This window comes from Sus scrofa, chromosome 3, assembly GCF_054392235.1.
Source record: "Sus scrofa isolate SSC_HxYL_T2T_F1_AM1 chromosome 3, Sscrofa_HxYL_maternal_Yorkshire_Landrace_v2.0, whole genome shotgun sequence".
Classification (NCBI taxonomy): Eukaryota; Metazoa; Chordata; class Mammalia; order Artiodactyla; family Suidae; genus Sus; species Sus scrofa.
The window spans coordinates 33,953,155-33,981,089 of record NC_139385.1 but is presented as its reverse complement, the minus strand read 5'-3'; the positions used below and the strand labels follow the sequence as shown (position 1 = coordinate 33,981,089).

The 27,935-nt window shown below is 48.5% G+C and overlaps 1 protein-coding gene across 12 annotated transcripts in view; it reads left to right on the top strand.

Annotated features, from left to right (window-relative positions):
* The window catches only part of LOC100626015 (BOS complex subunit NOMO1), a 61,181-nt gene that overhangs the window by 23,951 nt on the left and 9,295 nt on the right, over positions 1 to 27,935 (top strand). For 2 of the 12 annotated variants that reach the window (XM_021086558.2, XM_085017477.1), the window contains exons 12-26: positions 2,622 to 2,796; positions 4,545 to 4,686; positions 6,157 to 6,288; positions 7,488 to 7,624; positions 9,747 to 9,834; positions 13,935 to 13,998; positions 14,649 to 14,744; positions 15,964 to 16,182; positions 16,281 to 16,363; positions 17,122 to 17,281; positions 17,428 to 17,554; positions 20,065 to 20,178; positions 21,070 to 21,197; positions 22,801 to 22,942; positions 27,755 to 27,838. In XM_021086558.2, coding sequence (XP_020942217.2) covers positions 2,622 to 2,796; positions 4,545 to 4,686; positions 6,157 to 6,288; positions 7,488 to 7,624; positions 9,747 to 9,834; positions 13,935 to 13,998; positions 14,649 to 14,744; positions 15,964 to 16,182; positions 16,281 to 16,363; positions 17,122 to 17,281; positions 17,428 to 17,554; positions 20,065 to 20,178; positions 21,070 to 21,197; positions 22,801 to 22,942; positions 27,755 to 27,838 — 1,891 coding nt within the window. Of the gene's footprint in view, positions 1 to 1,114; positions 2,797 to 4,544; positions 4,687 to 6,156; positions 6,289 to 7,487; positions 7,625 to 9,746; positions 9,835 to 13,934; positions 13,999 to 14,648; positions 14,745 to 15,963; positions 16,183 to 16,280; positions 16,364 to 17,121; positions 17,282 to 17,427; positions 17,632 to 18,136; positions 19,986 to 20,064; positions 20,179 to 21,069; positions 21,198 to 22,800; positions 22,943 to 27,754; positions 27,839 to 27,935 lie in introns of those variants that run through there. The other 10 variants (XM_085017484.1, XM_085017485.1, XM_085017486.1 and 7 more) reach the window with 9 other exon arrangements.

Sequence of the window (27,935 nt, the reverse complement as noted above, 5' to 3'; positions counted from 1 at the left end):
TCTATTAACCCCAGACTCCAAGTCCATCCCACTCCCTCCCCCTCCCCTTGGCAACCACAAGTCTGTTCTCTAAGTCCATGAATTTCTTTTCTGTGGAAAGGTTCATTTGTGCCATATATTAGATTCTAGGTATAAGTGTAAGTGATATCATAATGGTATTTGTCTTTCTCTTTCTGACTGACTTCACTTAGTATGAGAGTCTCTAGTTCCATCCATGTTGCTGAAAATGGCATTATTTTGTTCTTTTTTTAGGGCTGAGTAGTATTCCATTGTGTATATGTACCACATCTTCTTAATCCATTCATCTGTCAATGGACATTTAGGTTGTTCCCATGTCTTGGCTATTGTGCATAGTGTGGCAGTGAACATAAGGGTTCACTGGAACCCACATGGATCTGGAAAGTTTTGTCCGGATAAATGCCCAAGAGTGGGATTGCTGGGTCACATGGTAGTTCTATATTTAGTTTTCTGAGGTTACCTCCATACTGTTTTACATAGAGGATGTACCAATTTACATTCCCACCAACAGTGCAGGAGGGTTCCCTTTTCTCTGCACCCCTCAAGCATTTGTTATCTTTTGACTTGTTAGTGATGGCCATTCTGACTGGTATGAGGTGGTACCTCATAGTAGTTTTGATTTGCATTTCTCTAATAATAAGTGATGTTGAGCATTTTTTCACGTGCTTTTTGGCCATCTGTATATGTTCTTTGGAGAAATGTCTATTCAGGTCTTTTGTCCATTTTTTAATTGGATTGTTGGTTTTTTTGCTGTTGAGTTATATAAATTGTTTGTATATTTTAGAGATTAAGCCTTCTCAGTTGCATCGTTTGAAGCTATTTTCTCCCATTCTGTCCTTTTAACCCTTTAAAAGTGTGAAAACCCTTCTTAGCTCAGGGTCCCTCTCAGAACAGGTGGCTAGTGTGCGTTTGCCCATGGGCCCTGGTGTCTTGCCCTCTTTTTTTTTTTTTTTTTTTTTTTTTTTGTCTTTTTAGGGCCTCAACCACAGCATATGGAAGTTCCCAGGCTATGAGTTGAATTGGAGTTGCAGCCACTGGCCTATGGCACAGCCATAGTAACACCAGATCCGAGCCACTTCTGCAGCCTATACCACAGCTCCTGGCAACGCCAGATCCTTGACCCACTGAGCAAGGCCAGAGATCAAACCTGCATCCTTATGGATACTAGGCAGGTTCATTACCTCTGAGCCACAGTGGGAACTCCATTGCCCTCTGTCTTGCTGCTCGCTCCAGCATGAGCTCCAGTGGCCTGGCTGGTCACTTCCCTCTAGAGAGATGGCTGTGCTCTCCATTGTTCCTGGACCTCACACACATGGCATCCTGCTGCTTTGTTATTCCTTTTGCTGTTTTTTTTGTTTTTGTTTTTGTTTTTGTTTTTGTCTTTTTTGTCTCTTTAGGGCTGCACCCATGGCATATGGAGGTTCTCAGGCTATGGGTCCAATCGGAGCTGTTGCTGCTGGCCTCCGCCAGAGCCACAGCAATGCTAGATTCGAGCTGTGTCTGCAACCTACACCACAGCTCATGCCAACGCCGGATCCTTAACCCACTGAGTGAGGCCAGGGATGGAACCCGAAAGCTCATGGTTCCTAGTCAGATTTGTTTCCGCTGTGCTGCAACGGGAACTCCTTGTTTTGTTTTGTTATATGCAGTGGAGCGGGTCTGCCAGCATGTAGTGCACCCCATAATTATCCAGCCTTGAATCCAACACTTTTTATTTTCATTCTGTCAAAAGTCACAACTGATTTTTATCGAAAGCAATTCTCTTTAAGATGAGAAAATATAACCTTTAGGTAGTGGAAGAAACAAGCGTGGCCTCCAGCTGTGGGACAGTATTACACTTTTACACACCAACTGACTAAAAATGAAGACGGCCGCTCCGCAGATGCCAGGCTTTGTTGGTCTCTTAGCAGGTGGATGCACCTTTCATGTGCTTGTGGAGGTGTTTCTTGTAGCACTTCACTCACTGCTCATTTGCAGTCTCCTGTCTGAGTCATTACCTTAATAGGGCTTTTCAATTATGAGTTGCTTCTCTGGCTCCTGGCTCCTAAGGAGTTGAATTTTAGCTGTGCAATTTTTTTTAACTTAATTACTTTTCCTATTCAGATCTCTCAGATAGCTTTTATCCGTGCATTATATATAATCACAGGCGAGGAAGGCGTCTTTGATAACCCTGCCTTGTTTTATCGCCTGGGTAATACCACAGCTTCTCAGGCAGCCTACAGGTCTTGCTTAATTTTAAGGACTAGTCCATATGCTCCAGTTGGAGGCTGTTCCACTGTCGACGATCCAATTACCTGAAACGTTTTTTATCATCCACATTTTGTCTGGAAATCACTTCGGCAGCGGGGGGGGTTGCCATATGTCACCAGCACAGACAGCCCCGGGCCCCTGCTCTGCCTTTTCCCTTCTGCAGAAGGAGGCCCAATCATCTTTCTGCAGGTTGCTTTTAAAACTGGAGTCATTTGGGCTGTGTTCTTATCTCTTCATGAAGATACTCGTCTCAGGGATGAGGGCTGGAAGAGAGAGGCATAGTTTTGGTTGCTAAGCGCCTTTCCTGTGGTAATTGAGTTCTCATGCTGGAATGAATGGTCCTCTTGTTGCAGGTTCAGCGTCTGTGGCCAGATATCAATCCTCCGCTTCCCTGACACTGTCAAGCAGATGAGTAAATACAAAGTTGTCCTGTCCTCTCAAGACAAGGACAAGTCTTTGGTCACCGTGGAGACGGATGCTCAGGGATCATTTTGTTTTAAAGCAAAACCAGGCACCTACAAAGTCCAGGTATGGAGAGTTTTGTTCTCTGTAAGATAATTGAAAAAAAGCCATGATTTTAAAAGGGTTATTTTAAAATGGAGTTAGAGCAGGAGCACTTCCACCCCCAGCTTCTTATTTGGAACTCTTTACATTCTCATATGTCACAGTTAGTTGAGCAGACAGGCAGCCTGTTTAAAAAACGATGCAACAGGCCTTTCTCTTTTTCAGTCCGGATGTTTACTGGGGGTCAGTATCAGGCCGCCAGTCAGGCCTCCACCTCCTCTGGCTTCTGGCTGCTGCAGAAAGCCATGTGTCCCCAGAGGCGATCAGAGTGATCTCTTTGGTGATGGCCCCTCAGTAACTTCAACCGAGCCAAAATAGAGCTCCCTTTTTCCTGCCTTGCCCTCAGTTGGAGACACTGGGCAGGTACCCCCTGATTGGTCTATCCAGGCAGGTAGAGAAGCTGGGGAGACCCGGGCTTGTGGTCTCACCACCAGAGTGAAGGCCTGCGGGCAAGAGACAAGACAGAAGCAGGGGCCAGCTCTCTGATTCCTGCACTGAGACCAAGACTGTGTCTCAGTGGGTCTCAGGCTCTCACCCATCACGTCAGCTGCTGCGCCTCCTCCCTGGGAAAGAGGAGAGGAGGGCAGGGGAGGGGCCAGGAAGGGTCCTTCTAAGCCTTTGCTCTCCCCTAGGGCCAGTGGGCTCTCGCTCTGGGGAGGTGAAGTGGGGACACAGCCTTCTCCCTGCTTCTGAGAATAGCACGCTGGCCGGGTTGACAGCTCCTTTTCCAGCAGTCAGTGTCCTGTGACGTCGGCCACATGGACAAGCCTTTGGAGGCCCTTTCAGAAGCATGATAAAGGACTTTCCCAAGGAAAGGCAGTTCTAGAATGCAGTCAGGCTGAGGTAGGTGGCTACTGCTTCCTCTCCCAGTCCCTCTTAGGAGCCTGGGAAAGGCACACAGAAGAGGGGAAAGAAGAAATGGCCCAGTTCCTCTGTTGGTCATCCATGTAGCGTCCCCAAGTTCATAGCTCATGTCGCGAGTGACGTCAGGCCAGGAGCGGGTTCTGGGATTGAGTATGGTTTCCGGCGCTGGCTGCCGCTGGCTGCCCCTGTATGTTTTCACGTACACCTTGGCAGTGCTGAAGCCTAGTGCTTTATGTCTGATTCGAATTTTTTTTTTTTCTTTAGGGCTATGCCTGTGGCATATGGATGTTCCCAGGCTAGGGTTTGAATAGGAGCTGCAGCTGAGGCTCATACCACAGCCGCAGCAATGCCAGATCCAAGCCATGTCAGCGACCTGTGCCACAGCTTGTGGCAATGCCAGATCCTTAACCCACTGAGCGAGGCCAGAGATCGAACCCACATCCTCATGGATACTAGTCGAGTTCTCTTTTTCTTTTGTCTTTTTAAGGCTTTACCTGCAGCATATGGAGGTTCCCGGGCTAGGGGTCAAATTGGAGCCATAGCTGCCAGCCTACACCACAGCCACAGCAATGCCAGATCCTTAACCCACTGAGCGAGGCCAGGGATCGAACTGGCGTCCTCATGGATGCTAGTCAGATTCGTTTTTGCTGAGCCACGATGGGAACTCCAGAAATATGTTTTCTTCACACAGGCTATTTGCTGCTTTATTGTGGTGATAAAACTAGGCCTAGAAATGAACCTTTGTCCTTCAAAACCTATATAGCCGTGGGCCCAGATGGATGTCCAGGTGCCCTGCAGGCCAGGGAGCCGAGGCCTTGATGCAGCCGCTGACCTTGTGTGTCTCGCAGGTGATGGTTCCTGAGGTGGAGACCAGAGCGGGGCTGACACTGAAGCCCCAGACGCTGCTTCTGGCTGTGACTGACAGGCCTGTGATGGATGTGGCCTTTGTGCAGTTCTTGGCATCGGTTTCTGGGAAAGTTTCTTGTTTGGGTAAGATGTCAATTGAAAGCAAGAACAAATAATCTCAAAGAAATAGGCGGGGAGAGGTGGGATTTTGATGAGCTATTCCTTGTTGGTGGCGTTGGAGGTTAGAGCAGAAGCTGCTCCCGGGGAACGGCGTCTGAGAACCGGTGTGGTGAACAGTTCCTTCTCAATAGTGTCACGGTCACCAGAAACACTTGCTTCCCTCGGAGTAGTTCTGCTTTGGCTTCCAAAAGAGCATGTTGGTGTCCCCCTCCCCGACTCTGAAAGGAAGATGAGCATCAGGCCCACGTTTCAATCCAGCTCTGCCACTTGCTAGTATGAGACTCTAAGCATTTACTTGCCCAGCCTCAGTTTTTCTTCTGTAAAATGGGAGTACTACTGCTCTCAGAGGGGTTTTTTGTTTTGTTTTGTTTTGCCTTTTCTAGGGCTGCCCCCGTGGCATATGGAGGTTTCCAGGCTAGGGGTCTAATCGGAGCTATAGTTGCTGGCCTACACCACAGCCACAGCAACGCAGGATCTGAGCCGAGTCTGTGACTTACACCACAGCTCATGGCAACGCCAGATCCTTAACCCACTGAGTAATGCCAGGGATCCAACCCGCATCCTCATGGTTCCTAGTCCGATTTGTTAACCCCTGAGCCACGATGGGAACTCCTCAGAGGGTTTTAATGAGGCTTAAATGTGGTCACTTGAAGAGCTAGTGTAACACAGGACTTAAGATCGTAGACTCCACAACCAGATTACATGGGCTTGAACCGCTGCTGTGTGACCTGGGGGTAAATTACTTAACCTCTCTGTGCTTTGAGTTCCTCATCTGTAATATGGAGATGTTAGTAGTACCTGCCTCGAAAGGTTGTTGTGAGGATCCAATAAGTTAGTGTATGTTTAGCCTGTAGAGGTTCCTGGAACACAGCAGGAGCCATACAAATCTTTGCTGTGATGATGATGGTGAAGAGCCCAGTTCTGCACCTGGTATGAAGTAGGCATTCAATTAAGTTTTACCACCTTTTTCTCTGACTCCTGTTGGTGCTTCATAAATATTGCTTCCCCTGATTCAGTAAATGCTGGGTAGCTTCGTTGCTTAGGGCTGATGGCTCACATGGAAGAGACTTTAGAATCAAGTAGATGAATATGACTTTTTTTTTTTTTTTTCTTTTTTGGCTGGCCTGTGTCATATGGAGCTCCTGGGCCAGCAATCAGATCCAAGCCTCAGCTGCAACCTGTGCCACAGCTGCTGCTGGATCCTTAACCCACTGTGCCGGGCCGGGGATGGAACCTGCGTCCCAGTGCTCCAGAGATGCTACCAATCCCATTGCGCCACAGCAGGAACTCTCATACAGGCTTTGAAGGAACCCTCTTGGCACTGCCCTGTAGGAGCTAAGCAGTGGCAGGCAGCACACGGAGGTTGAGCGTTTGAATGGGCACTGTGGTTCTCAAGGCAGTCAAGTGAAGGCTCCCCGAATCTTCTCTCCGCAGACACCTGCGGTGACCTGCTGGTGACCCTGCAATCCCTGAGCCGCCAGGGCGAGAAGCGGAGCCTCCAGCTCTCCGGCAAGCTCAACTCCATGACTTTCACGTTTGACAATGTGCTGCCCGGAAAATACAAAAGTAAGAACCGAAGGCCGCCTCTCATGGCCCTCACGCTTCCTATCTTCCCAAACTTTCTAAAACCCGGCTTTCACATGGCATCCCAGCTGTACTGTTGCACCTGGGTAACTCTTGTTTGCCCCTTGACCTTGAGTGGGCATTCCTTAGCATTGCAGTGCAGGAACCGCAGCTCCATCAGCTAACTGCCACCTCATCAGGACCATTCACACACTTCTTCTCCTGCCATTTTATCTCTAAATGTTGGGAAAGAGGGTGACACAATTACACCAATGTGTTCCACCCCTGAGCCGCTGCGCAAGCGTGGCAGCTCCTTTGATCTCCCCCGGACTCCCATTTCCGCTTCTGAAATAGGAGTCACAGAACTTTCCTGCAGAACGTGGGACGAATGAAGCTGGGTTTGTGAAGCTCCTCGCACAGTGCCTGGGAATCAGGTGCAGGCAAACACTGGTTCTCTTTTCTCTCTCTCTCTCGAGAAGCTGCCAGTTGCCTGTGTGTCTGCTCTGGCAGTGTTCAGCTGGGAGCTGCTGTAAGTGAATAATGAATAAAGTTCAGGCTGATTTTTCTGGGGAATTATATTTTCTTTTTCTTTTTTTTTTATTTTGGCTGTAGCTATGGAGTGTGGAAGTTCCCAGAACAGGGATCAAACCCACACCACAGCAGTGACTCAAGCCACTCCAGTGACAACGCTGGATCCTTAACCTGCTGCACTGCAGGAGAATCCTGGAATTATATTTTCTCTTCCATCTGGTGTTGGCAAACTGTGTGCCTGTCTTTATAAATAAAGTTTTTTGGAACAGGGCCACGCCTGTTTGTTTCCACAGCCTCAGTGGCAGCTGGTGTGCTCTTTGAAAGGCCGAGTTGAATAGTTGAGACCGTGGGGCCTACAAAGTTGAACAAATACTCCCTGCCCCTCACAGAAAAGGTTTGCCGACTCTGAATATCTTACTTGCAGCCTGGTCTCAGGCCCAGTTGAATTTCTTTCTTGGTGATTTTAATGGCCATCGGTTTCCCTTTCTCTTTAGTGGTTACTTGTCTCCAGCATGGCTACTAGCTCTGTGTAAATACCAGCACACGCATATTTGTGGGTGTATGTCTATGTGGGCTCACACACACAACTCATTGTCACTGTTTTCCGGGGGGCACGGAGGGGGGTGGTGCGCCCTGAGCCCACGAGTGTGTCTGTGTCGTGTCCTTTCCAGCCAGCATCATGCACGAAGATTGGTGCTGGAAGAACAAGAGTCTGGAGGTGGAAGTTCTGGAGGAGGACGTGTCGGCCGTTGAGTTCAGGCAGACGGGCTACATGCTGAGATGCTCCCTGTCCCATGCCATCACTCTGGTATGTGTACCTCTTTTTTCTTTTTCTTTTTTTTTAGGGCCACACCCAAAGGATATGGAAGTTCCCAGGCTAGGGGTCTGATCAAGAGCTGTAGCCACTGGCTTACACCACAGCCGCAGCAATGCAGGATCTGAGCTGCATCTGCAACCTACACTGCAGCTTATGGCAATAATGCTGGATCCTTAACCCACCGAGTGGGGCCAGGGATTGAACCCACATCCTTATGGATGCTAGTTGGGTTTGTTACTGCTCAGCCACAACAGGAACTACTGAGCCTCAGTTTTTTCCTTTGAAATTGAGATCATTATACTCACTCCCCAGGGTTATAGGGAGGTTTAAGTAAACTGCTGACATATTTGAAGTTTTCCTGGAGTATGCTGCTATTATTTATGAACAGGTGCAGCAGAGGGCAGAGCGGTTAGATGGGACCTTATTCTCTCATCATCTCTGAGGCTGGATTGGCAGGCTACCCAAGAGGTTTCAGGAAAGGGAACACCTGTGTAGGCCCATTCACTGTAACATTTTTTGATTTCAAGTAATGGCAGACCTCATTGTCAGGTCCCACTGACAACATTTAAAGATTGAAATTTGTATAAAGTAGCTTCCAAGATTCATAACACATCATTTTACATCTTTCATAATTAAAACCACAGTAGGGAGTTCCCGTCGTGGCGCAGTGGTTAATGAATCTGACTAGGAACTATGAGGTTGTGGGTTTGATCCCTGGCCTTGCTCAATGGATTAGTGATTCAGCGTTGCCATGAGCTGTGGTGTAGGTCACAGACTTGGCTTGGATCTGGTGTTGCTGTGGCTTTGGTGTAGGCTCGCAGCTGTAGCTCTGATTAGACCCCTAGCCTGGGATCCTCCATATGCCGTGGGAAGCGGCCCTAGAAAAAGGCTAAAAGACAAAAAAAAAAAAAAAAAAAAGCAAGCGCAGTAGGAAAATAAAAAAACAACAATTAAAAAAAATGGGGCGTTCCCGTTGTGGCTCAGCAGTAATGAACCTGACTAGTATCCATAAGGATTTGGGTTCCATCCCTGGCCTTGCTCAGTGGGTTAGGGATCTGGTGTTGCCATGAGCTGTGGTGTAGGTCACAGACTTGGCTCGGATCCTGAGTTGCTGTGGCTGTGGTATAGACTGGCAGCTGTAATTTAGATTGGACCCCTGGCCTGGGAACTTCCATATGCTGCAGGTGTGGCCCTTAAAAAGACACCCCCCCAAAAAAACCCTTGCCCCTCCAAAAAACCAGAGAAACAGGCAAATGGCAATGAAGTGACCACTTATGTTAGACACTAGAGACAGTGAAACGGGTGTTCCTGATGCCAGTTGATGCTCTAACTGCCTAACTCCAATGTTCAGCAATCAGCTTTGTAACAGGAGATGGGAGAGAATAAGCCATAGACATTTAGGAAACCAGTCCTACCCTCCAGTGGATTTCCATCTCCCTGAGACTCAGCTCCATATTCCTTAACGATGGCCCGAAGTCCCTTCCCCGACTCCCACCTTACCTCCTGCCACTCTCCCCCTTGCCCACGGCCTGGGCACACTGGCTGCCTCCAGTTCCACTCCAAGCCCGCTCCCTGTCCTGGGCCCTGGCGCGTGTTCTTCTCTCTGCCGGGCATGCAGCGTCTTCTCCACACCTGAGCGTAGTTGCCTTTTCTCATCATTGAACCCGTAGCCCCAGTGTGATGTGCTCAGGAGAGGCCTGCGCCGAGGCCCAGCTGCAGAAGCCTCCGTGGTGGTTGTGCTTTTCCCAGCCTGTTTGTTTCCTCTCGGCTGTTACTTCCTAGCTGACATCTCTTGACCTTTTTGTTGAAGACTTGGATTTTTTCTCTTCCCATATTCGAATATAAGCCTCCCTGAAAACGAGAGCCATGTCGGCAACCACGGCCCAGCCCTGGGTCTGCCGCATAGCAGGTGCTCAACAAATATCTGTTGATTGAATGAAAGGGAGCACATTTTTGCTGGAAGTTTTGGAAGGTTTTTAATTTTCCTGTGGTACCCAAGTGCTGAAATGATTAATGGGCAAAACAGATGACTGGTTCAGAAAGAGAAATAATATTAATCATCTGGTGTCTCCATCTCCCCTAGTAAGTCATTGTATTGGCTTTGGTCCCTTAGGAATTCTATCAGGATGGAAATGGACCTGAGAACGTGGGGATTTATAACCTCTCCAAAGGAGTCAACCGATTCTGCCTGTCCAAGCCCGGTGAGTCTGGGAGGATTGATGTGCTATGAGTTAGAGAAATGGAAAGGCACCAGAAGGTGGTTTTAAAGATGTTTTCTTCCCACCACCATTCAATTCGCATCAAGCTATCAATTTTGGTTGTGGTTCGAATAACCCTTTTTTTTTTTGGTCTTTTCAGGGCCTCACCCACAGCATGTGGAAGTTCCCAGGCTAGGGGAGCTACAGCCGCCGGCCTACAGCACAGCCACAGCAACACAGGATCTAAGCCATGTCTGTGACCTGTGTACATCTCAGCTCATGGCAGTGTTGGATCCCCAACCCACCGAGTGAGGCCAGAGATCAAACCCACATCCTTATGGATCCTAGTTGGATTTGTTTTTGCTGCACCACTCCGATTTGAGTATTCTTGTTTTTCCTTCTCTCTCCTCTGGGGGGAGCATTTTTACCCAGAGAATTAGAGTTGGGGGTTGGCACCTGTTCTCAGTCTCTAGGGTTTGAGTTGCCCCCTTTCACTTCTAAAACTATGACAGCATCAGCCCATGACCTCTGTGATGAGTGGTCTTTCTAAGATCAAGACTGGATCATCGCCCACCTCACTAACATCCTTCCACGTTTCTCTCTCTTAACTTTATTGAGATGCAATTTGCAGACCATAAAATTAACCCATTTACAAGGTACAATGCAATTTTTAGTAAGTATACCTAGTTGTACAACCATCATTATAATCCAGTTTAGAACATTTTCACCACCCCAGTCATACCCTTCCTGCATGGTTACAGTTTTCATTTCCATTCCCAGCTCCAGGCAGCCACTAACCTATTTTCTGTCTCTATGGATTGGCCGTTTTTTAGACATTTCACATAATGAAATCATACAACACTGGTATTTTTAAGGCTCCTTTCACTTAGCATAATGTTTCTGAAATTCATCCAGCTTGTAGCAGATGTTTGCAGTTTGTTCTTTTTTATTGGTAAATAGTATTCCATTGCATGGATATATCACAGTTTGTGTATCCATTCATCCATTGGTGGGTATTTGAATTGTTTCCAGTTTGGGGCTGTTATGAATAATGTTGCTTGGAACATTTGTGTACAAGTCTGTGTGGACACCTATTGGGTAGGTACCTAGGATGGAAGCATATAATAAATTCATGTTTAATTTAAAAAATTTCTTTATTGTTATTTCCCCAATACATTTTTTTTCTACTGTACAGCATGATGAAATATACATGTATACATTCTTCTTTCTCACATTGTCATTCATGCTCCATCGTAAGTGACTAGACATAGTTCCCAGTGCTACACAGCAGGATCTCATTGCTTCTCCCCTCCAAAGGCAATAGTTTGCATCTATTAACCCCAAGCTTCCAGTCTACCCCACTCCCTCCCCTTCCCCCTAGGCAGCCACAAGTCTATTCTCCAAGTCATGATTTTCTTTTCTGTGGAAAGGTTCATTTGTGCCGTATCTTAGATTCCAGATATAAGTGATATCATACGGTATTTGTCTTTTTCTTACTTCACTCAGTATGAGAATCTCTAGTTCCATCCATGTTGCTGCAGATGGCATTAATTCATGTTTAATTTTTTTAAGAAACTGCCAAATTGTTTTCCAGAGAGGCTGTATTTGCCATTTGATATTCCCACCAGCAATGCCCAAGGGTTCTTGTTTTTCCACACCTTTACCAGTATTTGCTATACTGCCTGTCCTTTTGAGTTTTAGCCATCCTGGTAGGTGTAAAGTAGTATCTCACTGTGGTTTTATTTTGCATTTTTCTAATGAATAATTCAGTGACTTCTCTTGGTTCCCAACATAAAATACTGTTATCCCCACTTGCCCACGGTTTCACTCTCCGTAGTTTCAGGTACATGTGGTGAGCTGCAGTCCAAAAATATTAAATGGGAAATTCCAGAAAGAAGCAGTTCCTAACTTTGAAATTGCGTGGCGTTCTGAGTAGTGCGATGACATTTCTCACCATTCTGCTCTTGCCCCCCCGGGATGTGAGTCGGCTCTTCGTCCGGCATATCCACGCCGCATACCTTACCTACCCCTCAGTGTAGGTGAAAATGTCGGCTGTTCGGTACTGTCTTCAATTTCAGGCACCCACTGGGCGTCTTAGAACATATACCCCACAGGTGGGGGGACCACTGTATAAAACCCTTAGTCAGATCTTGAGCTCCTGTATAATCTTCCTCTACTCGTCGCTCTCTGCTCTAGCCCCTCTGTCCCGTGTTTTAATATGGATGCCCTTGGCTGCAGGTAGCAAAGTCTGTCCAAAAGTGCCATCAACAAGTGGAGGTTAATTTGGGTCAGTTACGAAGTTTCACAGCATGTGGCTTCAGGTGTGGGTTTAGCAGCTGGTAGGTGTTAGGGTTGGTGTCTCTGTGATTCTTTTAGCCCTTTTCCCTGTTTTTTTTTTTTTTTTTTAATGGCTGCAGCTGTGGCGTATGGCAGTTCCTTGGCCAGGGATTGATCCGAGCCACAGCTGCAACCTACACTGCAACTGTGGCAACACTGGATCCTTAACCTACTGTGCCATAGGGTGAACTCCTTCCCTTGTATTTTTCACCTTGTGTTTTCAAGGTGCCTTCTCTCGCCCCAGGAAACTTACTGTGTTTAAGGCAGGAAGATGAGGCGAGGGGACGGGTCAACTTTTTCCATGCCTCATCCTCCAGAAAACTTCCTTTAAGTCTTCTAAGCCAGAGCCGTGGCATGTGATCACTTCTAGCTGCAAGGGAGCCTGGGTCGGTTGGATTTATTGCCTGAGCCTGGACACACTTTCACCCTAAACGTAAGCAGGAGCTGATATCAAGGCAGGAAGGGTGGCTGCCTTGGCGCTCTCTCTGCGCCTCCATTCCACACCTGCCCAGCTCTGCCCGCCTACCTGCTGCTTCTTGGTTCTGAGGCTGATATTACTTTCCCAGGGAGGCTGGCCATCCATGGTTGTTTAGATCTGCCCGCTGTACTCATGCCTCCACTGCCCCGTTCTTCCCCTGACTGCACCCATCACACTTAGTGTGCATGTGGCTGTCGAATGCTTCTCTCTCTCTCTCTGTAGATGGTAAACCCCACGAAGGCAGGGACTGTGTTTGTGTCCCTGCACCTGGCATAGCACCTGGCTCGAGGGGGTGCTGGAGCTTGGTCAGTGTTTGTCAAATGAAAGAACAAACGAATGGAGAAACCTAATTATTTAAACCTAGTAACTACAGTGGAGTTTGCTTAGTGTGACAGAAACGAGCAGAGGGGATTGGAACTAATTTTATGCTTTGGTTTCATGTGGCCAAAATGTTGGTTAAAGATCATTTGGGAGGAGTTCCTGTTGTAGCTCAGCTGGTTAAGAATCTGACTAGTATTCATGAGGATGTAGGTTCAGTCCCTGGCCCTGCTCATGGGGTTAAGGATCTGGTGTTGCCGTGAGCTGGAGTGTAGGTTGCAGACACAGCTTGGATTCTTCATTCCTGTGGCTGTGGTGTAGACCAGCAGCTGTAGCTCCTATTCATCCCCTCGCCTGGGAACTTCCATATGCTGTGGGTATGGCCCTTAAAAAAAAAAAAAAAGATCATTTGGGAGAATCCACTGTTACACTTTACTTCTTCCTGAAACCATATTCTTCTGGCAGATGATAGCTGAATGTTGCTCTGTATCAGCTCACAGGTAAAAGGGTTTTCTGCAGCTATTTCACAATTTTGGGGGCCTTCCCCTGCCCCATCCCCCCTTCTGGGCATATTTATAGGCAGGAGCCCGGGCTGTGGCCGTTTTTGGGATCTTTCACAGAATCTGTTAAGCAGAACATTCTCAGTCTGAGTTGCGGGAGAAACGGACTTCCTGTTCCTTCTCGCCCTGTGTGTCTGTTAGCGTGGTCTGTGCATATTAAGCAACTGTGCGTTGTTACATTATGGAAAGTGAAAATCTTGACTTTGTGAGTGGGCCTTTCAGTGGATCGGGTCATCGGCAAGAAGCCACCATGGGCAGCGGAGAAGGTGTTTCTGATCCCACATTGTTCCTCTCTGATGTGTGTTGTGAGTCTCCACCTGAGAGACACCACCTTGGGATTTCAGATGTCAGAATAGTTCAGCATAATAGATGCCCTTCTCTGAAAATTACTTTTGGTTTCCTGGCTGCAGGTGTGTACAAGGTGACCCCTCGCTCCTGCCACCGGTTCGAGCAAGCGTTCTACACCTATGACACGTAAGCGGGGTGCTGACTGCTCTGTCTCTGTGTGTCTTCTGTGAAGGAGAGTGAGTGCAAATCTCTCCTTCAGTCAAAATACAGATATTTTGCTTTGTAGGGCTGCTCCTATGGCATATGGAAGTTCCCAGGCTAGGGGCCGAATCAGAGCTGCAGCTGCCAGCCTACGCCACAGCCACAGCAACACCAGATCTGAGCTGCAGCTGCGACCTACACCATAGCTCGCGGTCACACTGAATGAGGCCAGGAAGCCTGGATCCTCACAGCTACCATGTTGGGTTCTTAACCCACTGAGCCACAGCGGGAACTCTGGGAGGCCGTGGTTTTGAAGTGGCTTAAATATAATGTTTGTCGAGTCTTTCAGCCCTCACTGATGGGAATTTCTTGAGTTCGGATCTACCTTTTTTCTAGTTTTGTAAATAGCTCTGGGTTTTATTGGGAATTGGAGGTGTAACTTTTGGAGTGGAGAATCAGTTGACTCTTTTAAGACACTTGGATGTATTCTAAGCCTTATTTCGTGCCAAGCTGAGAGCAGTTTCGTGTAGTGTATTTCAGGGTCAGGAAGGTCACCTGTAACGGGGCTGTTTGTGATCCTTTGAGAACCACGAGGTGACAGTGTGGCGTTTCCTTTCCACTCCTCTGATTTATAGGTCTTCACCCAGTATCTTGACGCTGACAGCCATTCGCCACCATGTCCTTGGAACCATCACCACTGACAAAATGATGGATGTCACAGTGACCATCAAGTAAGCCTGGCGTTCCTTGGTGGCCGAGCGTGGGAGGTGGTGCGCCAGGCCCGGGGACTTCTCTCACAGATGCTCTGAAAACGACGTTTGGTTTGTTAGCTCCAGGTGTCTGTGCAAACGGCGCTCCCGCTCTCATCCTTAAATGCACAGCCGTAAATTCACAACAGCCTTGGTCCCCTCCTTTTATGAGTCAGGAATTAACTGTGGATGAGGAAGAGCCTTCTGACAGTTCGTTTCAGTGTCTTAAATTTCACTCTGAAGTCTTTACACTTCCTGTCTTCGCTGAGGAAGAAAAAAACCCTTTCGTTTGTTCACGGTATTTTAGATGTTTTAGCAAATTCCAAAAAAACCTGCCAGTTTTCTTTCAGACCCTTTCTCGACAGCTTGGGAAATAGAGCAGGTGCCTTTGGTGAGAAGGGTCACGAGAGAAAGTGTGTGAAAGGCGGTCCTTCCCCGAGGGCCCGGTTCGTCTGAATGTCCTATCTGACGGGGGTTCCTGCCCTGTGGTGGGTGCATCTGACACGCTATTTTTCTCGGGAAATGAAGGCGTTTTGACTCTCCGAGACCGTCTTTGTCAAGTAGGATGGAAGTCTTTCTCCCCTCTTACCTTATTTGCAGTGGCCTTAACGGCTGCGTCTCCATCTTTCTGTCTGCCTCCCGTTCCCCCCTTGGGTCCGTGAAGAGAATATTCACGGAGCATCCTCAGTGTTGAGGCACTGGTGTAGGTGACAGCGCCTGCCCTCCTGGGAGTCACAGCCTCAGGGGGAGCAAACAAGCCACAAGTCCTTCTTCTGGAAGCCTCAACAGCCTGGCGTACTTGTCATCTGACATCCTTTTCTTCCCACGAGAATGTGGACGCCACCTGGTTGGGGAATGTTGTCTGTTCTGCTTGGAGTGTCCTCAGCGCCTGGCTCTCTCTCGGAGCACGACCTCAGTAAAGGCTGAAAGTCCAAAGACGGAGGTGTGCAAAGAACTCCATGTCCTACGGGAAATCTGACACGTTTCCTTCAAGTCAGGAAGTCAGGGGTATTTATCCCAGGGTGTTTTTTTTTTTTTTTTAAACACTTAGTTTATTCAAAACTGGAGAAGACTCTGCAGCGAGGGCATCATGAGGTGCTTGGCTTTTTCCTGATGGATCTCTGCTTGCAGCAATGTCCGGTTCCCAGGGACCACAGGCTGAGTGACCTCATCTTTGGGGCTGCTTCTTCTTCTCTTCCAGATCTTCCATCGACAGTGAACCCGCCCTGGTCCTGGGCCCTCTGAAGTCCGTGCAGGAGCTGCGGAGGGAGCAGCAGCTGGCGGAGATCGAGAGCCGCAGGCAGGAGAGGGAGAAGAACGGCGGAGAGGAAGGAGGCGAGGGAGGCACCAAGCCCCCCGTGCAGGAGATGGTGGATGAATTACAGGGCCCCTTCTCCTACGACTTCTCCTACTGGGCACGGTACGCGCCCCCGAGCTTTTCTTGCAATGTCCTCTGTTTTAATGTTCGTCCTTATGGGGGCCCAGACCAGCCACACTGATGTATCTTGATTATTTTAGGTCTGGAGAGAAAATCACTGTCACACCCTCCTCTAAAGAGCTGCTGTTTTATCCACCTTCCATGGAAGCTACCGTCAGTGGAGGTAAAGGCCAGTTCAGCGAGCCGGTGACACGCTTTTGCACCAGTTCCTTTCTCTGCATTCTATTCTGTGCTGTTCTTGTGGTGGAACCATCTTTGTAAGGCCCCTTCAATCGCCTCAGCACAAAGATGTTGCTGTTTCATTCATTCAGTGAATGACAGGTCTGAATGAATGAATGAAAGGTCGAAATCAGTAAAAGTAACTTTCACTCTTAGAACTGGGGGACTTTTTACAAAAGGACTTGGTTTTCCTCGACGTTATCAGGTGTCACCAGTGGGTAGACAAAAAGCAAAATCATCAGCTGTTGAAACATCTGACCTGTCTGTGTGTCTACACTGTTTGTGATGTGTATGCTTTTCAGTTGGAGGGATGGGAGGGTCTTTTTGGGATTGGATAACCACAAGTGGTTGCTGGTGGAATGTTGAGGCTACGATCGCTTTTTCCAGCACTGTAGGTTCATTAAACCCTGGGCGTTTGTGTGTTCGGAAGGTAGGGCCAGGCTGTCCAGGGCAGCCTTCCCTGCTGGGTCCCCTGAGGTCCAGCTGCCCAGGCGCTTACCTGCAGTTAATGGCTTCTCTCCCCTGTGGCCTGTTAGAGCCGAGGGAGAGGCCCAGGGAAGGTCTAGCTCTTGTTTGCTGGACCTTCTCATGTTCCTGGCAGTTGAGCAGGGTCTTTCGTTGATGGAGAGAGGATTGGACCACTTGGGGTTCCTGAGGATCCCGGTCTAGTTACCCTGGTCTGTTTCTCTCTTCCCTTTGTAGAAAGCTGCCCAGGGAAGCTGATCGAGATCCAGGGGAAAGCTGGCTTGTTTCTAGAAGGCCAGATCCACCCAGAGCTGGAGGGAGTGGAGATTGTCATCAGTGAGAAGGGGGCGAGTTCACCCCTGATCACAGTCTTTACCGACGACAAAGGTGCCTACAGGTAAGCCCGTGACTAAGAAACCTTTGCTTGGGACACAGTTGGGGAGCCTAGGAAAGAAACTGGGGGGCCAGGTTTCCTTGGGGCAGGTGATAGTTCCTCCGGGGTTTGAGGCAGAGCCACCTGCAGCATGTCTTTCTTTCATTCAGCGTTGGGCCGCTGCACAGTGACCTGGAGTACACCGTGTCATCACAGAAGGAGGGCTACGTTTTGACAGCAGTGGAGGGAACCATCGGAGACTTCAAGGCTTATGCCTTGGCAGGTGTGAGCTTTGAGGTAACACCATATGCTTTTTGTTTGTTTTTGTCTTTTGAGGGCCGCACCGGCAGCATATGGACGTTCCTAGGCTAGGGGTTGAATCGGAGCTGCAGCTGCCGGCCTACACCACAGCCACAGCAGTTCGGGGTCTGAGCAGTGTCTGCTACCTACACCACAGCTCACAGCAATGCCGGATCCTTAACCCACCAACCGAGGCCTGCGTCGAACCTGCCTCCTGATGTCGGGTTTGCTACTGCTGAGCCACAACGGGAACTCCAATATGCTTTTATCTTTTAAAAAATGTTTTCCGTTTTTGGCTACACCCACAGCCTGTGGTCCCTGTGGAGGTTCCCAGGCCAGGGATCGAACCTCTGCCATAGCCGTGACCCGAGCCACAGCAGTGACAGTGCCAGATCCTTAACCACTTGGCCGCCAGGGAACTCCCAGCACATGCTTTTAAAAAGCAGCTTTATGGGGTCTAATAGACACACAATATACTGCACACAATGTATATAATTTGACAGTTTTTTTGTTTGTTTGTTTGTTTTTTGTCTTTTTGCCATTTCTTCGTCTGCTCCTGCAGCATATGGAGGTTCCCAGGCTAGGGGTCGAATCGGAGCTGTAGCCGCCGGCCTACACCAGAGCCACAGCAACGCGGGATCCGAGCCCGTCTGCCACCTACACCACAGCTCATGGCAATGCCGGATCCTTAACCCACGGAGCGAGGCCAGGGATCAAACCTGCAACCTCATGGTTCCTAGTCGGATTCGTTAACCACTGAGCCACGACGGGAACTCCTAATTTGACAGTTTCGACATATGACTGCCCCCACGTAAACACCACCACAATCAAAATAGTGGACACACGTGTCATGCTCCAAAATTTCCTCCTATCCTCGGTAACCTCTCTCTCCGGCTCCTCTCCATGCGTCTGATCTGCCTTCTGTCACTCTGGATCAGTTCGAATCATCCAGAGTTTTTTATGTGTGGAATCATTAAGGGCCTACTCTTTTTCAGTCTGGCTTCTTCCACTTGCAGTTTGGAGAGCTGTTGACTTCAGCTTGCCCGCATACCTTTAGGGAAGTATTTTAAGCTTTCATCCTGACTCTGCTCTCTGTGAAAGGACATGGGATGTTTCTGTGATGGTGTTTGATGTCTTTCTCTCTTCCCTCGGTCCTTTTTGGGAAGAAGCATGCCGTGTGATGTACAGAGTGAGTCTAGAGATCCTTGAGGATGAATATTTTCAACATAAAGCCCAAAGGAAACGAAAGACCATATCGCATAATTAAAATTCTATATTGCAGAATGCACTTTAAACCAAATCAAAAGACAGAGTGGGAAGAAATATCTGTACCATAAATAGTATCCCAGTTTACAAGGAAGTCCTAGATCGATAAAAAAGAGGCAACCCAGCAGTGAAAAGATGAACCAAGGATATGAAAGGCAATTCACGGGAGTCATACAAGTCGATAATAAACCTACAGGAAATGCTCGACTTTGGTAGTAACTAGGGAAACGCAGTGGAAATTACCATCGAAACGCTGGGTTTGGGGTTAGACGCACAATCATCAAGACAATATCCATTTTTTGGCACGCATGTGTTTTCCCTGTATAGGTAATTTGTAGACCTGGAAATGGTTACAGCCACCCTGGAGGGCAGTTTGGGTTTTTCGTTTTGTTTTTTTTCTTCTGAATCTGAAGTGCACACATCCAGCAATTCTACTCCTAGGAATTGACTGTTCGGAAAAGGAAAAAACCTTAGTGCCCAAAGATACACAGGCTCAGGGATGCTCAGATCTCTCTTTTTCCATCGCAAACCCCCATGGCTGGCTTTTGAGCTATGGTTTCCCACCTCTGCCTTCAAATGAAATGCAGCTGTTCCAAAACACCGAGGCCACCTGTGGGGACAGTGGAAGCGGGCCGCCGAGAAGTGGCCGAGGGCAGAGCAAGCCAGCGCAGTCACAGAATCATACGCTTCCCAGGGCCCCTTTGTCTCACCTCCTCCACCCCGCCCCCGCCCAGTCACTCACCAAGTCTGTAACAGTAGCAGGAGCAGTGATAGGATGTGTGTGGGCCTAGAGAGTCCTGGAAGGCTGCACACCAAGCTCTTAACATCGGTTATTCTGGGTATGAGGAAGAGACCTTTTGTGCATGCCCCCCCACCCCATGAGTAGCAAGCAAATAAAAACAAGCCATTAAGATGACCTCCTGGAGTTCCCGTTGTGGCTCAGCGGGTAAGAACCCTACATAGTGTCTGTGAGGATGTGTGTTCAATCCATGGCCTTGCTCATCGGGTTAAGGATCCGGCGTTGCGCAGATGCGACTTGGATCTGGCATTGCTGTGGCTGTGGTGTAGGCTGGCAGCTACAGCTCTGCTTGGACCCCTAGCCTGGAATTCTGTAAGCCGCAAGTGTGGCCATAAAAAGGAAAAAATAAATAAATAAAAAGAACGCTCTCCTGACTTAAGAACTGTTCCCTTTGTGGTTAACATGAGTTCACCTTGCTCTGGGGTTCCTTTCTGTCCCCCAGATAAAAGCCGAAGACGACCAGCCCCTCCCCGGGGTCCTCTTATCCCTCAGCGGGGGCGTGTTTCGTTCCAACCTCTTGACTCAGGACAATGGCATTCTGACCTTCTCGAATCTGGTAAGGTGTCTGGCAATTTCCTGCCTTCCTGTCTTCCCCTCAAGAGAGTGTGGGGACACAGTGGCCGTGGCTTGTGTATTGCTTGACAACCTGCGAACAGAACCCTGGCATGGAGTGTTTTACATTTCTTAGGGGACCAGACGTAATTAGAGGGTTGCTCTCACCAGAACTTAACGTGGCTGATTCATGTCCCTTCTGCACAGACTTCTTGTTTCTGGTCACCCACTTGTCTCTGAGACAAGTGTAATTAATCACTCCAGCCACAGCGGCTCCTGTCTTAAGCATCCCTTGCATTAACCACAGGACCGTGTTGTTTCTGATCTGAGTCTTGTCTGGGGGTGAACTTGGGTTTCTTCCTCAGAGCACGGTCTCCGTGGTGGGGGAACAACACCCATTTTTTCCCTGGAGACATAGTCTGAGGACTTGAGTGCTAGGGGCTTAGGAGTGCATATCAGCTGACCATCTCGTCAGTCCTGGGAATAAAGTGACAACTACAGGGACATTGCAGACAGGCCGATGTGGATCTGAGAGATCACGTGCTGGGCAGTGATGCACATGCAGCTTCAAACCTTCCCTCTGCTGTTTACTTGTGGTGTCATCTCGGGCAAGTTACTTGACCTCTCGGAGCCTCAGTTGCTCCATTCATAAAATTTGGATATAATTTCTACCCCATGGAGTTACTGTAGGCGCAGGATAATGACAGCTGCTACTAAAGTTGTAATTGCTGTTACTGTCACTATTTATGATAGAGTTAGAGTGAGCATTTCGGTGTGTCCAGAAAGCCCTGGAGCTCTCAGGGCCTAATTCTGGTCCACAACGACTTCAGCCACCCCCGTTTAAGCCACATCTAGATTTGCAGCAGAGGCTCAGCCTGTGGTTGTCTCTCGCCAGAGCCCTGGCCAGTATTACTTCAAGCCCATGATGAAGGAATTCCGGTTCGAGCCATCCTCGCAGATGATCGAGGTGCAGGAAGGGCAGAACCTGAAGATCACCATCACCGGCTACCGCACGGCCTACAGGTGGGCCGGCCCGGCTGCGGGGCCACACTCACGCTTCTGTTCTCTGGAAACCCGCCCTGGTCCTCCTAGTGGCTTTATTTGTAAGATAGGGAGATGATCCACGAGGTGCACAGGGTTTTGACTGCTGCCCTTTTCTTCTAATATCTCAAACAAGTGATTTGGTCACAAAGTTCCTTTTTTTTAAAAAAAAAAAATTAATAATGTGTTTTTTTTTTTTGGCCACCCTTCGGTATTTGGAGTTCCCGGGGCAGGGATCAGATCCGAGCCACAGTTGCAACCTATGCTGCTATTGCAGCAACACTGGATCCTTTAATCCACTGTGCCGCGCCGGGGTTTGAACGTGTGTCCTGGCGCTGCAGAGACGCCACTGATCCCATTACGCCACCACAGCAGGAACTCTTCAAGGTTCCTATTTTGAAATTGGCCTAAGAGAGCCTGTTTGGTTCTTAAAATTTTTTGTTTATTTGTTTAATTTCTTTTTTTCCTTTTATGGCCATACTTGTGGCATGTGGAAATTTCTGGGCTCAGGGTGGAATTGGAGCTGCAGCTGCTGGCCTACATCACAGCCACAGCAACTTGGGATCCGAGTGGTATCTGTGACCTATGCTGCAGCTTGTGTCAACACTGGATCCTTAACCTGCTGAGTGAGGCCAGGGATCAAACCCGGATCCTCATGAACCTTATGTCGGGTTCTTAACCTGCTGGGCCACAATGAGAACCCTAAAAATGTTTATTTAAAAAAAAAAAAAAAGATTTGAAACTTGGAGTTCCTTGGTGACTTAGCAGGTTAAGGATCTGGCATTGTCACTGCTGTGGCTCAGGTCACTGCTATGGCAAAGATTCGATCCCAGGCCTGGGAACTTTTGCATGCTGTTGGCGCGAACATAAAAATAAAAAAAGTGTGAACCTTGAGTTAAATTTTGAAAAGGAGGAAATGTATTCACTTGAGTAAAACTTTAAAATGTTAAAAAGAGTGTATATGATGTGAAGTTAGTTCCCCTCTTGTCCTTGTCTCCCGACTACCTAGATCTTCCAGTGTTTCTGAATACCTCCAGGATAGTTTATGCAAATATTAGTGTGTGTGTAAATATATATATATATATATATATATATATATATATATATGTATGTATGTATTTTACACACACACAGAATTTATACCTATTTGCAAAAGCACTTAACCAGAAGGAGCAGGCTTAGAATAATGGACCATTTTCAATTGAATGTAAAAATGGGATGAAAGAGGAAATGATTTATTTTCATTTTATCGGATGCTTCATTATTTAAATAAAACAACAACAACAAAATACCATAATTAAAGCTTAGCCTTTTTTAGTCACACCTTTCTGGGGCATCCCTTAAAGTGGACGAGAAGTTGACAACAGCCTTCTGGACAGCTTGAGCCATCTGGCAGCAAGGCTTGATCTGCAAGTGGTACAGCTGGAACCAAATTGTCTGGGTCATTTGGGGCACAGTCCTCCCCTGAGCTGTTTTGCACCGTAAATTGTTGGTACATGCAGGACCACGCGCTCCCTGAGATCTCTCTGTGTGCTTCAGAAAACCATGAGGATGTCATGTTCCGTTTCTTCTCTCATCCCTCTAGTTGCTATGGTACAGTTTCTTCCTTAAACGGAGAACCAGAACAGGGTGTTGCTGTGGAAGCGGTGGGCCAGAACGACTGCAGTATTTATGGAGAAGACACTGTGACAGACGAAGAGGGGAAATTCAGGTTACGTGGACTGCTGGTGAGACTTGGAACTTGTTTCATTAGTGGATTTTTTTTTTTTTTTTTAGGGGCATCCACAGCACATGGAGGTTCCCAGGCTCGGGGTTGAAATCAGAGTTGTAACCACTGGCTTACACCACAGCCACACAACACCAGATCTGAGCCTCGTCTTTGACCTCCACTGTAGCTCCTCAACCCACTGAGCGAGGCCTGGGACCAAACCCACATCCTCATAGATGGATACTAGTTGGGTTTGTTACCGCTGAGCCACAATGGGAATTCCCTTGTTAGTGGATTTTTTTTTTTTTTATCCTGGTTCTGATGTGTCTTGCGATGCCCCCAAGACTGCTAGGAGTGGGCTGGGCAAGAGGATTGGGGAGTATAAGGCCCCAAAACCCTTCCCAGTCCCTATCTTAGCTGACATGCTTTTTTTAAAAACAAAAAACAAAAAACCTTTTATGCTGCTGACATACTGGGTTGGGGCCTTGTAGCAAAATGAAGGTGGAAAATGATGGGCTTGTGCATCTCTTGCCTCACGTTGGGTGGTTATGGCTTAGGCCGGGGCTCTCAAACCCGATGCCTGTGTGGCCAGGAGAGAAGTGTGCAAGGCTGGAGGAATCTGGGTGCCCAGGAGGGAGTGGTGCAGACTGTGGTGCCCCGGGGAGAGCCTGGCCTACGTGAAGGGGGCAGCAGCCATTCAGCTCCAGCCGTGTCAGAAGACAGAGTCAGGGTGGTCGGGTCATTTGAGTTCGTAAAAAGAGAAGTCAGAAATTAACATTTCCAAATGAAAACTGTGTTTTAGATGTTAACAACTAAGGAACCCACAACTTTTTTGTGTGGGCCAGACAGCCAATTTATTTGTCCCTTTGGTGTCGCAGCTGCAACATTTGGTCACGAATTTATGGTGCTTCTCCCCCTCAGTTTTGTCTGTGCATCCATTCATTCATTTGCTCATCCAGCAGACACGAAGTAGAAGTCACAGATAGAATGTCGGTGGATGGCACCCCTGGACTGGGCTGCTCAGGCCTGGGGTTCAGTCCCCAGCTTTTCTTTCTTTTTCTTTTTATGGCCATACCTGCGGCATATGGAAGTTCTCAGCCTAGGGGTCGAATCAGAGCTGCAGCTGAGGCCTGTGCCACAGCCATGGCAACACCAGATTCTTAATCCACTGCGTGAGGCCAGGAATCAAACCCATATCTTCACAGAGACTACATCGGGTCCTTAACCCCTGAGCCGCAGTGGGAACTCAGGTCCCCAGCCTTTTGGATTCGCAGACTGGATGTTCTTGGCTGACCCCAGAGATAGTCGTACATATCCTGGCAACAGACTAATGTTTGCCTGAATCACGTGAGCTGAGATGTTGTCCATTTGCCAGTTTACTTTGGAATAGGTACCTTGGGGTGATGCTCACTCCCCAGTGATGAACATACTTGAGTCCAGTGTCCACATACTGGGGTTCCTGAAAGTCAAGTCAGGAGGCTGCTTGGGGAGCGTGGAGCGTTCAAACCAAAGGAGGAAGATGGGCTTGGGCGTGTCGCCTGGGGCCGTGTTGAGGCCTGCAGTATGGATGGCCTAGCTACATGCACACTGGCTGGGTGGGTCCCCCAACCCCGCTCTGCCCACCGCTCCCCCAACCCTCCGTGTCTTCTCATCAGGTTCAGCGAGCTGACAGCTATCTTGCCACCTCAGGCGTTTGGACAGCCTCAGTGTGACACTCCCTTCTAGCTCTCCTCTGCCCTCGGAGAAGGCCACGTGCCTGGGGCTCCGGGGACTGCCCTCTGCTGTAGCAGTGGCTCCAGAAAGACCAGGGGGGCGGCAGCATGGATGTTGCCCACCCCTGGGCCAGCTGCAGCCCCAGGGCCCCAGGAGAGGCAGGGATCCTTAGAATCAGGTTCTCCATCTCACACGTTCAGTGCAGGCCCAGCCTTTGCAGTTTGGTCCTCCACTGGCTACACTAAGACCTTTCTGCCTGGGTTCAAATCCCGCCTCTGTCATTTCTTAGCTGTATAACTTCGGGCAAGCATCCCCTCCGTCCTGCCTCTGTTTCATTATCTGTAAAGTGAGGATGAGAACAGTGTCTACCTTACTGCGAGCATTAAGTGAGCTGGTAGGTGTATAGTACAGGGAGCGGCGCCTGGTGAACTGACTTAGTAAATGGTTAAAAAGCGAGAGTGGACAGCACCTTCTCCTGAGGTGGTCTTCAAGGGACCTGCAGGCATAGGTCCTGGTGTGCAGCTCATCTTGTCTTCGGCAGGAGGAGGGCCTGGGAAGCACTCGCACCCGTCAGCCTGCCTTCCCCACGGGCGGGCCCTCCTCCCTCTTACGGTTGCAAGATGCCGATTCTGCATCACCCCCTTGGTACTTGCTGGCCCAGGCATGTTTTTCTAAGCTCAGCAAGTTAACACGTTGTATCTCACTAAACCGAATCTAGTTTTCTTCTCCATGACAGTAGATTTCCATTTTAATTGATGCTCCCCAGTATCCATCTCCTTATAACAGGTGTTAATTCATTAGCACTTCCAGTGTTGTTTAGAGTCACTGCCTTGTGGCAGCCCAGGCTCCCAGGCACCAGGATTCGGTTGGGGGCTGGCGAAGAGCCTTAGCCGTTTCTCATTGAGGGTTTGGATTGAGCTCCCTGGTCTCCCAGAGGACGCCAGGCTGGAGCCCTTTTTGGAGATTTCCTTAGGATCTCCAACCCCAGCAGAATTCACTTTCCCAGTTGATCTTTCTGGGTGGTGTCCTCGTCAAGGCATCTTGGGTGGAGAGGCTGTGTCCCTAGATGTTGCTTCACCTGGCTGGGAGCGAGGGGTCACCCAGGTAGGGTGGGAGCAGCGGGCTGTAGGGTCACCCCGGCCAGGCCCAGGGGCTAGGGGGCAGTGCCTGCTCTTCCCAGCTTTGGCAGTGCCTCCTCTTCTTGTCTTCACGAATTGCCACGCATGTCTTTCCATTCTGAGGTGCAGAGAGCTATTCTGAACCCAACCCAATGCTGCCAGTCCTCAGCGAGCTATAAAGTGAATTAGTGTGTCTATTGGTGATCATAAATTTGATTATTCTCATTTTTTTCAACGTAATGGTTTTATTGTCTTTGTAAAGGTACCATGTGCTCATTATGGAATAGTTGAAGCAACATGTTGAACATGACATTTTGAAAAAGGAGAAAAAACCACCCTTAAGTTTCCACCTGGAAGGGGCCCCTGGTTAATGTGAACGCTGCCCAGCCCGCACAGAGACAGTCAGGTGCACGTCACTGTAGGGGACCAGGGCCATTCTGCCCTCAATGGCTTATGAATCAATGGTTACAGCCTCAGGGTTGTCCCTTCTTGCATGCACCCAGCCACCTTTGACCTCAGCCCCGGGTTCTAGGCCTCAAGTGTCAGTGGGTCAGGTGTGCTGTTGGTGATCAGACATTGGTGGCTTTAAAAGTTTTTAAACCTTGCAGGTTTAAGTGATCCGTCACCCTCTGGGGAAAGATGCAGCTCTTTTCTTCAAATAAGTATGTTAGAAAAAAAAGTTCAGAAGTCAGAGTTCCCGTTGTGGCGCAGCAGAAACGAACCCAACTAGGGACCATGAGGTTGCGGGTTTGATCCCCCGCCTTGCTCAGTGGGTTAAGGATCCAGCATTGCTGTGAGCTGTGGTGTAGGGTGCAGATGCGGCTCAGATCTGGCCTTGCTGTGGCTCTGGCGTAGGCCAGTGGCTACAGCTCCGATTCAACCCCTAGCCTGGGAACCTCCATATGCCACGGGTTCGGCCCTAGAAAGACAAAAAAAAAAAAAAAAACAGAAAAAAATGGTTTAGAAGTCGACAAACAGTGGGTTCATTTATACTATTAAAGCCTTGCTTAAAGCTGAATTTTATCTGATTTTCAGACTTCTGAGGAATCTTCTTTTGAACTCATATCTTTCTCTATCAGAGTTGCCAGTAACCCATGCAGCAATGTAAAAAACAAACAGAAAACTTCATTTCTTCAAAGCAGTGTACTTCCCCCAGTTGGAAAATTGTCATAATGTGCTGACTTTTTTAGAACAAAATACTTTACTGCTATCTGCTAAAAACTGAACTGTGTGCAAATGTCAACAAAAAAGTTTTCCCTATAATAGTGACTTTTTTGTTAAACCATGATCTGTGCCTAGCCGAGGACTAGAATAAAATGCATAAAGAAGAAAAAGAATTTTTTTTTTAAAAGAAAATCCTCAAATCCCACTTTCCAGAAATAATACTCCTTTGCGAATGTCACTCCGGAGACCCACTCAGTGCACATATCCAGGTAGAGGGGAGGGGTGGACAGCAAGGGAATGATAATTTTATCAGAATAAGCATGTCATGCTTACAATTTTGATATCAGAAACCACATTTGATTCTCCTTGGGTAGATGAAACTGAATGGATTTCGAAGGAAATGTAGAACTTAAGGGAAATATTTATACATCGGGTGTCTTTTTTTTTTCTTCCTCTTTTTTTTTAAACCTTTTTTGGCTCCTCTGCAGCACATGGAGTTCCTAGGTCAGGGATCAGATATGAGGCCCCAGTTGCAACCTACACTGCAGTGCCAGGAAGACTGAATCCTTAACCCAGTGTCCCGGGCCAGGGATCGAACCTCCATCCTAGTGCTCCAGAGATGCCACTGACCCCGCTGCACCACAGTGGGAACTCCAGGGGGCTTTTTAAGGGACCTCTTAAGAAGGTTAACAGGCCTCAGCCTGGGCACCGAGGCTGAACAGGCATGCCCCTGTCCAGAGGGGGTGGGGGTGGGGACACTGCTGCAGAGCAGGCTTGGATAGGTCTCCTGTGCCGAGCGCCCCTTTCAACGAAGTGACTCCTGCGTTTCTCTGCAGCCGGGCTGTGTGTACCACGTTCAGCTCAAGGCAGAAGGCAACGACCACATTGAACGGGCCCTCCCCCACCACCGGGTCATTACGGTAAGGCCTGAGAGTCCCCAGGGGAATTGCGGCGTGCTTGCTTCCCTGATCAAAAATTCCTCCAGCGCTCCTCTGGCTGAGCCTTTCATCTGTTGGG